The sequence below is a fragment of the Rhipicephalus sanguineus genome, chromosome 4, assembly GCF_013339695.2.
Source record: "Rhipicephalus sanguineus isolate Rsan-2018 chromosome 4, BIME_Rsan_1.4, whole genome shotgun sequence".
Classification (NCBI taxonomy): Eukaryota; Metazoa; Arthropoda; class Arachnida; order Ixodida; family Ixodidae; genus Rhipicephalus; species Rhipicephalus sanguineus.
This window is the reverse complement of record NC_051179.1, coordinates 203,216,371-203,229,194: the sequence shown is the minus strand read 5'-3', so window position 1 is coordinate 203,229,194 and position 12,824 is coordinate 203,216,371. Positions and strand designations below refer to the sequence as shown.

At 49.8% G+C, this 12,824-nt stretch overlaps 3 protein-coding genes across 3 annotated transcripts; 1 reads left to right on the top strand and 2 right to left on the bottom strand.

The window, feature by feature from the left end:
• Window positions 1-319: 319 nt before the first annotated feature.
• On the top strand, window positions 320-1,495 carry LOC119391995 (uncharacterized). Its single transcript, XM_037659631.2, has one exon. The coding sequence runs from the start codon at window positions 689-691 to the stop codon at window positions 1,493-1,495; it is 807 nt and encodes a 268-aa protein (XP_037515559.1). The 5' UTR covers window positions 320-688.
• Window positions 1,496-7,296: 5,801 nt separating this feature from the next.
• LOC119391994 (uncharacterized) lies at window positions 7,297-9,167 on the bottom strand. Its single transcript, XM_037659630.2, has one exon. It carries the CDS (start codon window positions 8,845-8,847, stop codon window positions 7,297-7,299), a length of 1,551 nt encoding a protein of 516 aa, XP_037515558.1. The 5' UTR covers window positions 8,848-9,167.
• Window positions 9,168-9,586: 419 nt separating this feature from the next.
• Window positions 9,587-11,794, bottom strand: LOC125758178 (uncharacterized). Its single transcript, XM_049415026.1, has one exon. The coding sequence runs from the start codon at window positions 11,765-11,767 to the stop codon at window positions 9,992-9,994; it is 1,776 nt and encodes a 591-aa protein (XP_049270983.1). The 5' UTR covers window positions 11,768-11,794; the 3' UTR covers window positions 9,587-9,991.
• Window positions 11,795-12,824: the final 1,030 nt, after the last annotated feature.

Genomic DNA, 12,824 nt, shown 5'->3' with positions numbered 1-12,824 from the left:
TCTCCGTCATAACGGACAAGCATAATCATAACAACTGTAACGCAGCTGTGACTGTAAGGTACGTGCAGTGCACATGCGCTTGCCGCTCGGCTGTTTGTATATTGCCACGCCCACTTCTTGTCTTGTTTTGATGTATTCGGGTTTGACCGGCAGGGACAGTTATCAACGCTCGACGCTGTCCACGAAGCCGTGTTCGAGAAGCGTGGACACTGTTTCAAGAGCAGACAATGAACAACCAGGAACATCACGAGGAAGAGTTACAGAAAATATACAATCCCCTCCGCTGTGGGCACTGCAACTACAAGACATTCCAAAGAGAAGAAGAATTGTGCACGATGTCTTTCCCGCCAGAAACGACCGAGAAGCTCAGGACATTTGTCTTGAAATTATTAAACGATTCGAACTCGGATCAACACAATACGCAGTCACAGCAATCTCTGTACACACTGACGGAACCAGCATCCCACACATCCACGTCATTCACGACTGTAGCTGGAGCAACGGAAGCTGCAGATGTGTTGCATTCAGTGGCTTCGCTAGAAGACCAAACCGCTCGTCTATTTGTTCTACAAACGCAACCGCTTGGGACTTCTTCCATCTTATCCAGTATTTGTATAGCCACCCCCGAGTCCTGGTATACTTTAAAGTGGGAAGAGCAGATTGGGCTGCTGACTGTAGAGCTCAAGATATGGGACAACGCAGGCATTCGGGACACGAATCCTCAAGAGTTTTGGAAATACTGTACACGCAACCTGCGTGTGCAACTCCATGCAACGACGCAAGCGGAAGTTCGGCAAGCAATCCAAACGATCATTCGCTATGCGCACGAGAGAGTAACCAAGCAAAAGCCAGAAAACGTCAAAAGAGAGCAGCGGAAGAACCCCTCTATGACTGGCTCAGGGAGAACCCAGTATCGCCACTAACCAACATCGTGAGAACACCAAAGTGGCTGTCCGATCCCCACATGAGATTTATTAGACTCGATGACAAGTACTTGCAAAGGGCCATTCAAGTCTTCAATGACGAAATGTGTACCTATACAACATTGGACTTTATCGAAATGTATAAAAATACTCAGCCACTGTTCGATGCTCCCCACGGTGATTTAAGTTCTTTTTATATGACTGTGGAGGACTCGTATAAAGCCGTCATCGAACTGCTAAACTTTCAATTCGATGAAAACCAAAATGAAATTTCCGACTTTGTAAACAACCTCTATATGCTCGTTGAAAAAATTGTGCCCAAAAAAAACTGCATCGAAGTGGTGTCTCCCCCGAGTGCTGGAAAAAACTTTTTCTTTGACGCTGTGCTTTCTTTTTATATAAACAGAGGAACTATCCGTAACTTTAACCGCTTCTCTAACTTTCCCCTTCAAGACACAGTGGGTCGACGTATACTCTTGTGGAATGAGCCCAACTGCGAATCTGCTGCCTTTGACACAGTGAAAAAGATCTTCGGTGGTGATGTAGACTCTGTTGCTGTTATAGCACACTGAAACGCGGTTCCGAAAACACAGCGCGGTTTATTATTGTATCTCCGCCATTGTTTCAACTACTTCTTCTTTCTCCACAGCAGACTACCCACTACTAGTTTATGTCCCAAGTGCGTCGTGCCAGAGGAAGAAGAAAAGTATGCCACAGATAGGCCCCCCCTGCAGACAAGTGGCCGTGGGCACTTGAAGAAAAAAAATGGTCAGACTGAGCTTGTCAGAATGGGTGCCGGCTTGATCCTTTCAATGCTGACTGTGTCTTCATGCCCATTACGCAGGATTGTAAAATGATGTTCAGAACGCTTGATGACTGGGAAAGGACCGTCATAGCGAGGCTGAAGAGCACGGCGAGACGCATCGACACGAACAAAAACGTGTGAAGATGTCTGTAGGTTTGCCGGCAGAAAAACGTCGTTCTTAGTATGAGCTGAAGTTGGTGATGGGCGCAAGTTTTGCATGAAGACCCGCAGACGCTGGACGAAAGAAGATGGATCCGAAACACTCTGCGTAGTAACGGGGCTGACGAGGTCACCAGGCAAACGGAGTGTGCAGCCATAAACCATCTCGGCTACAGAGCAGGCAAGTTCTGGCCGAAGTGTTGAACGCAGGCCGAGAAGCACGATAGGGAGGTGTGATACCCAATCTTCGGCGTGAGGCTGCGAGGCGAGTGCTGCTTTTAGATGACGGTGGAGTCTCTCCACTAAGCCATTTGATGCTGGATGATACGCAGTTGTGCGAATACGCGCACAACCCAGTAGAGATGTGACAGAGGTGAAAAGCGCTGACTCAAACTGTCTGCCTCGATCGGTAGTCACCGTTGATGGTACACCGAAACGGCTAATCCAGGTAGCAAGAAAGGTACGAGCAACTGTTTCTGCCGTGATGTCAGGCATTGGAGCTGCTTCAGGCCACCTAGTGTACCTGTCAATACACGTAAGCAAATACGTATTTCCCCGACATGGAGGTAAAGGCCCGACAATGTCCAAATGAATGGTGTCGAAACGTGCATCAGGGAGAGGGAATTTTCCCCATGGAGGCTTGGTGTGCCGTTGTACCTTGATACGCTGACACGCTGTGCAAGTGCGAACCCAGTCACGAATGTTAGCGCGTATGCGCGGCCAGACATAGCGTTCAGTGACCAGGTGTTGCGTAGCTCTTACGCCTGTGCCTCCGCGAGCGAAGACAATGAAAGGTCGGTGGTGCCTGTCGTGGCATTGATGGTAATACGACTGAGAGCGTCCGCTGCACTGTTAAAACTGCCTTTTACATAACGTATGTCTGTGGTGAATTCGGCAATGAAAGCAAGGTGCCGAAGTTCTCTAGGAGTGTGCGTGGCACTGCAGGAACGTAAAGCCGAAACAAGTGGCTTGTGGTCGGTAAGAATGGCAAATTGTCGCCCTTCAAGGAAGTACCTGAAATGCTTCACCGCAAGGTAGGCTGCGAGGAGCTCCCGTCCGAAAGTACTGTATCGGCGCTCAGTGTCGCGTAACTTGCGGGAGAAGAAGGAAATTGGAGCCCATGCACCATTGATCCATTGATGAAGAGCGGCTCCAACTGCTTCTGAAGAAGCGTCCACCATGAGGCTAGTGGGAGCAGTTGGTGAAGGGTGATGCAGGAGGGTGGCCTGGGCGAGTTTGGTCTTAACGGCGGAAAAAGCTTGATCCGCGACCGTGTCCCAGGGAAGTGCGGCTGACTCGGCTTGCGAATTCGAGAGTAGTGCTTCCAGAGGCTGCAGCAGTGTAGAGCATGAAGGGATGAAGCGGCGATAAAAATTGACGAGTCCGAGAAAACGTCGCAGACTACGTATGGACGTGGGAGGCGGGTACTCGAGGATAGCTTGAACCTTGTCAGGTAGAGGAGTGATGCCATCTTTAGTGATCTGATGTCCGAGGAATGCTATCTCCGAGACTCCAAACTGACACTTTTCTACATTGATGACAAGGTCGTAATCACGCAGTCGAGTGAAAAGCTCACGTAGATGTGCCTTGTGCGTTTCAGCGTCCTTGCTGGCAACGAGAAGATCGTCGATATAGGCGAAACAAAACGGCAAGCCTCTTGTGACTTCGTCTATAAAACGCTGAAATGTCTGAGCTGCGTTTCTCAAACCGAAGGGCATTCGTAAATACTCATAGAGCCCAAATGGGGTAATTATTGCAGTTTTGGGAATGTCAGAAGGCTCAACGGGGATCTGGTGATAAGCTTTCACGAGATCAATCTTCGAGTATACCGTTGTGCCGGTTAAAAAGGCAGTACAGTCCTGAATATTGGGTAACGGGTATCGATCTGGAACGGTGACTGCATTGAGAGCCCGATAATCACCACAGGGCCGCCAGTCATTGTTCTTCTTGGGAACCATGTGTAGCGCCGACGACCACGAGCTTGATGACGGACGAATGATCTGCAGCTGTAACATATGCTCAAACTCGTTGCGAGCAATGCGAAGTTTATCAGGGCCAAGTCGGCGAGGGCGGCAGTGAACCGGTGGGCCTGTGGTTACGATGCAGTGGGTCACAGTGTGCTTGGGGGTCTTATCCATTGGAGACTGCGTTGTAATCTCCGGAAACTCGTTGAGCAGAGCTGTATATGGTGACGTAGGCGGTTTCACGAAAGTGGGGTTTAGGGCCGTAGCGCGTGACAGAAAACGATTGACCGATAAGCCGGTATAGCTATCCACCAGGCGACAGCGGTTCATATCCACGAGCAGATGAAAATGCCTTAAGAAATCGGCGCCTAAGATTGCGTAGCGTACGTCTGCTATCCAAAATAACCACTGCAGTTTCCTTTTGAGACCGAGATCAAGGGTCAGAGACTTCTGTCCGTAAGTTGCGATGACCGAAGAATTGATCGCTTGTAAAGGAGTAGACTTCTCGCGGAGACGCTGGTCAGTTTTGGACGCTGGAATTATGCTGACTTCTGCTCCAGTGTCCACCAGCAAGCGAAGACCTGTGGTTCTGTCGGTGATGTGGAAGAGGCGGCTTGATGCTTGGCCTTGATCGCCCGCCGCTGTTACTGACGATCGGCCGGAGCGTTTCCCATGCGCCATGAGCAGGGTGGCACACATCTGCGAGCCGCGGCACGAAAACGCCGGTGATAGTAGCATGTGTTCTGCGGTGAAAAACGGTGCTCGGGCTGGTGGAGGGGCCGTTGCGGAGCAGGCGACGTGAGAGATGGTCGGTGTGGACGAGGATGGTCATTTAAGTTATGAATGCTCAGCAATTGCAGACGCAAGTTAGCGACTTCAGCTGCGAGATCTTTTACCGTTTCTCGAAGGGAATCTGCTTCAGAAATCGGAGAGGTGTGGGCAGCGTTTATGACTGCCGGAGCAACGTCCATCATGTCATCGGCCATTTCTGCCAGCTCCGACAGCGTCTTATCCTGTGCTGGGACAAGAGCCATTCGCACGGTAGGTGGAAGACGCTGTAGAAACAACTCACGTAGTATGGATGTTTCTAAGCCGTCCGGCTGGTCCCCAAGCAGGTGCTGCAGGTGACGTAGAAACTGTGTGGGACGGCGGTCCCCGAGCTCTTCGTTGCACAGAAGTTGCTGAATGCGCCGATGCTTAGGCGGAACGAGTCGGTGAAGAAGAGCCTGTTTGACTGTCGTATATGGAGTGTCACCAGGCGGGCCCACGAGGATGTCGCGTATTTCGGCCATTGCCTGTGGCGGCAACGCTTCAACGAGGAGCTCATGCTTGCGAACTTCTGACGTGATGCGATGAATGCGGAACTTGTTCTCGACTTGAATGAACCATAAGGAGGGATCGGCAAGCCACAGCTGTGGTAGCGTTATGGTAGTAGTACCTCCAACAACGCCGGAAGAGGGTACATGGCCAGGTGCAGTGGCAGCGGTACCAGGGCTGAGGCCGTCGAGATGCTCACGCTGCTCCATGGAAGGTCGCGTTCGTAGTCCGGGTCACCAATAAATATAGCACACTGAAACGCGGTTCCGAAAACACAGCGCGGTTTATTATTGTATCTCCGCCATTGTTTCAACTACTTCTTCTTTCTCCACAGCAGACTACCCACTACTAGTTTATGTCCCAAGTGCGTCGTGCCAGAAGAAGAAGAAAAGCATGCCACACTGTGAAATACTCTCCCGACCAGACCATCACAAGAACGCCCGTCATTGTGCTGTCCAACAACGAGGTCTTTCCTAACGACGAAGCCTTCAATCACCGCATGTGGAGATACAAGTGGAAGGCTTGTCCCTTCCTTAAACGTCACGACAAGAAAGTGCACCCCATGTCTTTGATACACTTGTATGACAACTTTGTACTCGATGCAGCATGTATCTTGCAAGGCAACAAATAAACGTCCTCTCGTAAACCTTTTACATCCTGAGTACTTGGTCAATGCTTCGCATTCATCTACTACCAGCACACAAAATTAGCAGAGTTAGGTTAGGTTAGGTTAGGTTAGGTTAGGTTGGGTTGGGTTGGGTTAGGTTAGGTTAGGTGAGGTTAGGTTAGGTTGGGTTGGATTGGGTTGGGTTGGGTTAGGTTAGGTTAGGTTAGGTTGGGTTGGGTTGGGTTGGGTTGGGTGGTTGGGTTGGGTTGGGTTGGGTTAGGTTAGGTTAGGTTAGGTTAGGTTAGGTTAGGTTGGGTTGGGTTGGGTTGGGTTGGGTTAGGTTAGGTTAGGTTAGGTTAGGTTAGGTTGGGTTGGGTTGGGTTGGGTTGGGTTGGGTTGGGTTGGGTTGGGTTGGGTTGGGTTAGGTTAGGTTAGGTTAGGTTAGGTTAGGTCTCTCATTAAATAGAGGCGTTGTGGGGGGCCATCTCTTTGCTGTTTCATTCACACTTGCAGCAGCTGTTGTAGTCGCTCACCGCTACCGTATGTTCTTATGAAAGCAGGACGATGCCACTCTTTCCAGGGCACCGGTACTTGGGACCAGGCAACCGGCTGCACAACGGAGAGCCCGTAGACGAGGACGACCGCATTGCAAGGCGCCACGACGAGGCTTATTCCCGTGCCCAAAGTGACGCCGACGTGTTTGCTGTGGACCGCACACAACGCGATGAAACCACAAACCATAGTTCCATTCAGCATAGAGCACCATGCAGAATTGGCCAAAAGCTACTGGGGTCTAACGTGCTCGGATGTATTCGGATGGTTACTTCCAATACCTGCTCCTCCTGCCGGGGGGGCAGAGGGGGCGTCCGCCGCCGTCTCGGACATTTCTTCGTCACCGCCGTCTGTTGTATCGTGTTGTTGACGTTTTGCTGATGATGGTCCTGGCTGGTCCTGATTACCACGTTTCCATCCGGCTGGTGGCATTCCATAAAGACTGCGTCCTAGCACCTTTTCCTCCACGAGATTTTTTGTACCAAGACCGACAGCTCCCAATGCAGAGTGCCAGTTGCCTGTGCTCACAAAGTCTTTGAAAAACTCCTTGGTGTATTGGCGGTCCGCAGCAAACACGTCGGCGTCACTTTGGGCACGGGAATAAGCCTCGTCGTGGCGCCTTGCAATGCGGTCGTCCTCGTCTACGGGCTCTCCGTTGTGCAGCCGGTTGCCTGGTCCCAAGTACCGGTGCCCTGGAAAGAGTGGCATCGTCCTGCTTTCATAAGAACATACGGTAGCGGTGAGCGACTACAACAGCTGCTGCAAGTGTGAATGAAACAGCAAAGAGATGGCCCCCCACAACGCCTCTATTTAATGAGAGACCTAACCTAACCTAACCTAACCTAACCTAACCTAACCTAACCTAACCTAACCTAACCTAACCTAACCTAACCCTGCTAATTTTGTGTGCTGCTGCTGTTGTAGTAGATGAATGCGAAGCATTGACCAAGTACTCAGGATGTAAAAGGTCTACGAGAGGACGTTTATTTGTTGCCTTGCAAGAGTGTAGTCTGCATCGAGTACAAAGTTGTCATACAAGTGTATCAAAGACATGGGGTGCACTTTCTTGTCGTGACGTTTAAGGAAGGGACAAGCCTTCCACTTGTATCTCCACATGCGGTGATTGAAGGCTTCGTCGTTAGGAAAGACCTCGTTGTTGGACAGCACAATGACGGGCGTTCTTGTGATGGTCTGGTCGGGAGAGTATTTCACAGCAACAGAGTCTACATCACCACCGAAGATCTTTTTCACTGTGTCAAAGGCAGCAGATTCGCAGTTGGGCTCATTCCACAAGAGTATACGTCGACCCACTGTGTCTTGAAGGGGAAAGTTAGAGAAGCGGTTAAAGTTACGGATAGTTCCTCTGTTTATATAAAAAGAAAGCACAGCGTCAAAGAAAAAGTTTTTGCCAGCACTCGGAGGAGACACCACTTCCATGCAGTTTTTTTTGGGCACAATTTTTTCAACGAGCATATAGAGGTTGTTTACAAAGTCGGAAATTTCATTTTGGTTTTCATCGAATTGAAAGTTTAGCAGTTCGATGACGGCTTTATACGAGTCCTCCACAGTCATATAAAAAGAACTTAAATCACCGTGGGGAGCATCGAACAGTGGCTGAGTATTTTTATACATTTCGATAAAGTCCAATGTTGTATAGGTACACATTTCGTCATTGAAGACTTGAATGGCCCTTTGCAAGTGCTTGTCATCGAGTCTAATAAATCTCATGTGGGGATCGGACAGCCACTTTGGTGTTCTCACGGTGTTGGTTAGTGGCGATACTGGGTTCTCCCTGAGCCAGTCATAGAGGGGTTCTTCCGCTGCTCTCTTTTGACGTTTTCTGGCTTTTGCTTGGTTACCCTCTCGTGCGCATAGCGAATGATCGTTTGGATTGCTTGCAGAACTTCCGCTTGCGTCGTTGCATGGAGTTGCACACGCAGGTTGCGTGTACAGTATTTCCAAAACTCTTGAGGATTCGTGTCCCGAATGCCCGCGTTGTCCCATATCTTGAGCTCTACAGTCAGCAGCCCAATCTGCTCTTCCCACTTTAAAGTATTCCAGGACTCGGGGGTGGCTATACAAATACTGGATAAGATGGAAGAAGTCCCAAGCGGTTGCGTTTGTAGACCAAATAGACGAGCGGTTTGGTCTTCTAGCGAAGCCACTGAATGCAACACATCTGCAGCTTCCGTTGCTCCAGCTACAGTCGTGAATGACGTGGACGTGTGGGATGCTGGTTCCGTCAGTGTGTACAGAGATTGCTGTGACTGCGTATTGTGTTGATCCGAGTTCGAATCGTTTAATAATTTCAAGACAAATGTCCTGAGCTTCTCTGTCATTTCTGGCGGGAAAGACATCGTGCACAATTCTTCTTCTCTTTGGAATGTCTTGTAGTTGCAGTGCCCACAGCGGAGGGGATTGTATATTTTCTGTAACTCTTCCTCGTGATGTTCCTGGTTGTTCATTGTCTGCTCTTGAAACAGTGTCCACGCTTCTATAAGTTGTCTGAGACTCCTCCATGGTCTCATTAGACTGGCTGGAATTATTTTCGATGCTTGAATCAGCAAACTCTGTAGCTTGTCCCTGGATATATACTCATCGTCAGCAAAGAATACTTCTAGAATATAGTGCAGCGGTACCTCATCTTCATTATCCTCTTCGCGATTTCTCTTCGACATTTCTTTCTGAAAAAATGCCGCAAAATCAGTATAAGTAGATTCAATATAAATCGTGAACTTACCGAATGTGGCAGCCGCTCTAGCAGGAAGGGTTGTGGGCGTCTGCAAAGTGAAGCTAGTTCGGGGTGCGCTTATATGCGTTTCTATGTAGGGCATGCATGGGAAAGAGGCCCTGTCAAGGAGACGTTTAAACCTTCGAAACACTTCCGCGTCGGGGGGTAATTGCTTCGTCCTCGGCGGTGTAATTATGTCGCCTTGGCTGCTCGCTCGCTGGCTTCGTGTTCGAGTGCACACACAATTAAGGGGCCCATTGGGGGATGCCGGGCGCGCGTGTCTCGCTCCAGTGCACACACAATTAAGAGGCCTCTTGTGGGTGCGCGCGGCGCGCGTGTTACGGTCCAGTGCACACGCAATTAAAAGGCTCTGGGCGCGCGTGTTACGGTCCAGTGCACACGCAATTAAAAGGCTCTGGGCGCGCGTGTCTCGCTCCAGTGCACACACAATTAAGAGGCCTGTTGTGGGTTGTCTTCCTGGTTTCGTGGCCTAGTTCCGAGGGGCCTCTTTAGGGTAGTACGGCTGTGTGCGTTGCGCTGCGTTCTCACTTGTGCTTCGGCTGCTTGGAGCTTGCAAGGAAGGGACGAAGAATCTGCGATGCTGGTGAGTCGTAGTCGAAGTCGATTCCACTCAGAAAAAGAATATATTGTACTCTTTTAACACTCTGAGAGTTAAGACGACGACAGCAGCTACATTGTTTATGTATTTGTGTGCAGCCACCACAAGGTGAAGAACAGGAGGAGGCGTGTATTGCTATGGAAGATCCTAATGATGGATTACCTTTAAAGGAAATGGAGCGTGAAGCTGAAGACCTGGGGAAAGTTATAGAAGAAATTATTCGTCATCTGAGAGAAGATTTGAATGTTCAATTTCGTTATTTGTTTGACTTTGAAGAGAGAGTCAACGATGATGAAGAATAAAAACATTGTTTTTTATTCTGGAGCAAATGGTACTGTTATTGATCGTTTTGAGTGTCTTGCAGCATTTTGCTCTTCACTCAGTTTAGTGATTTCAGCTTCGTATGCTCTGATGTCTTCTTGTGTGTTGATGAGTTGTGCTTGGCGTCCTTCACGTGACAGACTGTTGGGAGGTAGTTTGATTTTGGCGCGGGTGTGCCGGAGATACGGACCTTCACTGGCAGGAAGCATTACACAGTCTGGTGCTATTGTGTCCATGCAAGAGTGGATGACAAGCTCTGTGTCCACTTGAAAGAATGCAGTGACGTCTTGAAACTTGTCAGAGCTTCCTGGATCGTCCTTGTTTGCTTTAGATACAGCCATAATACCAAAACCTACGCTGGGTTGAATAGAACCTTGTGTCATGGGACCCAAGCCACGCCGGTACCACGATTTTTCCAGTGGTTCGAGATATCTGACGCGTCTCTTGTTTTGAAAGTCTTCGGGGCGTAGGCGCATAATGGTGTTCTCTTCGGGAGTTTGAGTGTAAGATTCGATATTGGAGAAGTTTGTTGTCGTGTACTTTGCAGCGTCTGCCGGTACACCAAGCACAGAGTGAGTGAGCAGTTCGTTGCCAGCGCCGTAAGTGGGGCCCATGCGAAGCCACGCGTTGTCAAACTTGTGCTCGTAGTTAACAATTGGGGTGCCTACTTGGCCTTTGAAGGGGTATTGATTGACAAATTTTGTTAAGCGAGGACTGATGCCATCGATGTGCACAAAGTCGTAAGCGAAATTGTGGCGTGGTGCTCCCATGCTGGCTGAAGCAGTGGCTCTGTCATCGTATTCTTGCGTTTCTGTCATTGGTTGTATTTCGAGACCCCAGTAGCTTTTGGCCAATTCTGCATGGTGCTCTATGCTGAATGGAACTATGGTTTGTGGTTTCATCGCGTTGTGTGTTGTGCCATGTGTGATGCGGCACATACCAGTGTCCATGCTGTGGTTTAGACCTATTGATGATACACCATACACGAGCATGTCAGAGTTGACAGGTTGCACTACTGAAGAGCCAGTTTTCCACGGTGTTCTCAAGCCGTGTGGAGTTATTTTCGCGGAGCATTGGACAGCTTTTCTGTGAGCTGGTAAATTCAGGTAAGTGCCGTGCGGGATGTATAAGTAGGGACGGTCGACCGGAAGGCGTGACATGCTTGTTACGATACCAGGGAAGTTCTTTTCGCCGTCGTATTTCAGCGATGTCTTCAGCATGGCGTAGCCCCAGGTGGTAAGAATCTTGCTGTCATTGAACACTGTGACCACTCCGTGGTCGCGAGGTACTCGTAGAATTTGTTGAACGTGCTCGGATGTATTCGGATGGTTACTTCCAATACCTGCTCCTCCTGCCGGGGGGGCAGAGGGGGCGTCCGCCGCCGTCTCGGACATTTCTTCGTCGCCGCCGTCTGTTGTATCGTGTTGTTGACGTTTTGCTGATGATGGTCCTGGCTGTTCCTGATTACCACGTTTCCGTCCGGCTGGTGGCATTCCATAAAGACTGCGTCCTAGCACCTTTTCCTCCACGAGATTTTTTGTACCAAGACCGACAGCTCCCAATGCAGAGTGCCAGTTGCCTGTGCTCACAAAGTCCTTGAAAAACTCCTTGGTGTATTGGCGGTCCGCAGCAAACACGTCGGCGTCACTTTGGGCACGGGAATAAGCCTCGTCGTGGCGCCTTGCAATGCGGTCGTCCTCGTCTACGGGCTCTCCGTTGTGCAGCCGGTTGCCTGGTCCCAAGTACCGGTGCCCTGGAAAGAGTGGCATCGTCCTGCTTTCATAAGAACATACGGTAGCGGTGAGCGACTACAACAGCTGCTGCAAGTGTGAATGAAACAGCAAAGAGATGGCCCCCCACAACGCCTCTATTTAATGAGACCTAACCTAACCTAACCTAACCTAACCTAACCTAACCTAACCTAACCTAACCCAACCCAACCCAACCCAACCCAACCCAACCCAACCCAACCCAACCCAACCCAACCCAACCCAACCTAACCTAACCTAACCTAACCTAACCTAACCTAACCTAACCTAACCCAACCCAAGCTAACCAACCTAACCTAAACCTTAACCTACCACCACCCAACCAACCCACCCAACCCAACCCACCCACCCAACCCAACCTAACCTACACCTAACCCAACCCAACCCAACCCACCCAACCTAACCTAACCTCACCTAACCTAAACCTAACCTAACCAACCCAACCCAACCTACCTAACCTAACTAACCTAACTCTGCTAATTTTGTGTGCTGGAGTAGATGAATGCGAAGCATGACCAAGTACTCAGGATGTAAAAGGTTTACGAGAGGACGTTATTTGTTGCCTTTCAAGATACTGCTGCATCGAGTACAAAGTTGTCAGACAAGTGTATCAAAGACAGGGGGTGCACTTTCTTGTCGTGACGTTTAAGGAAGGGACAAGCCTTCCACTTGTATCTCCACATGCGGTGATTGAAGGCTTCGTCGTTAGGAAAGACCTCGTTGTTGGACAGCACAATGACGGGCGTTCTTGTGATGGTCTGGTCGGGAGAGTATTTCACAGTGTGGCATGCTTTTCTTCTTCTTCTGGCACGACGCACTTGGGACATAAACTAGTAGTGGGTAGTCTGCTGTGGAGAAAGAAGAAGTAGTTGAAACAATGGCGGAGATACAATAATAAACCGCGCTGTGTTTTCGGAACCGCGTTTCAGTGTGCTATATTTATTGGTGACCCGGACTACGAACGCGACCTTCCATGGAGCAGCGTGAGCATCTCGACGGCCTCAGCCCTGGTACCGCTGCCACTGCACCTGGCCATGTACCCTCTTCCGGCGTTGTT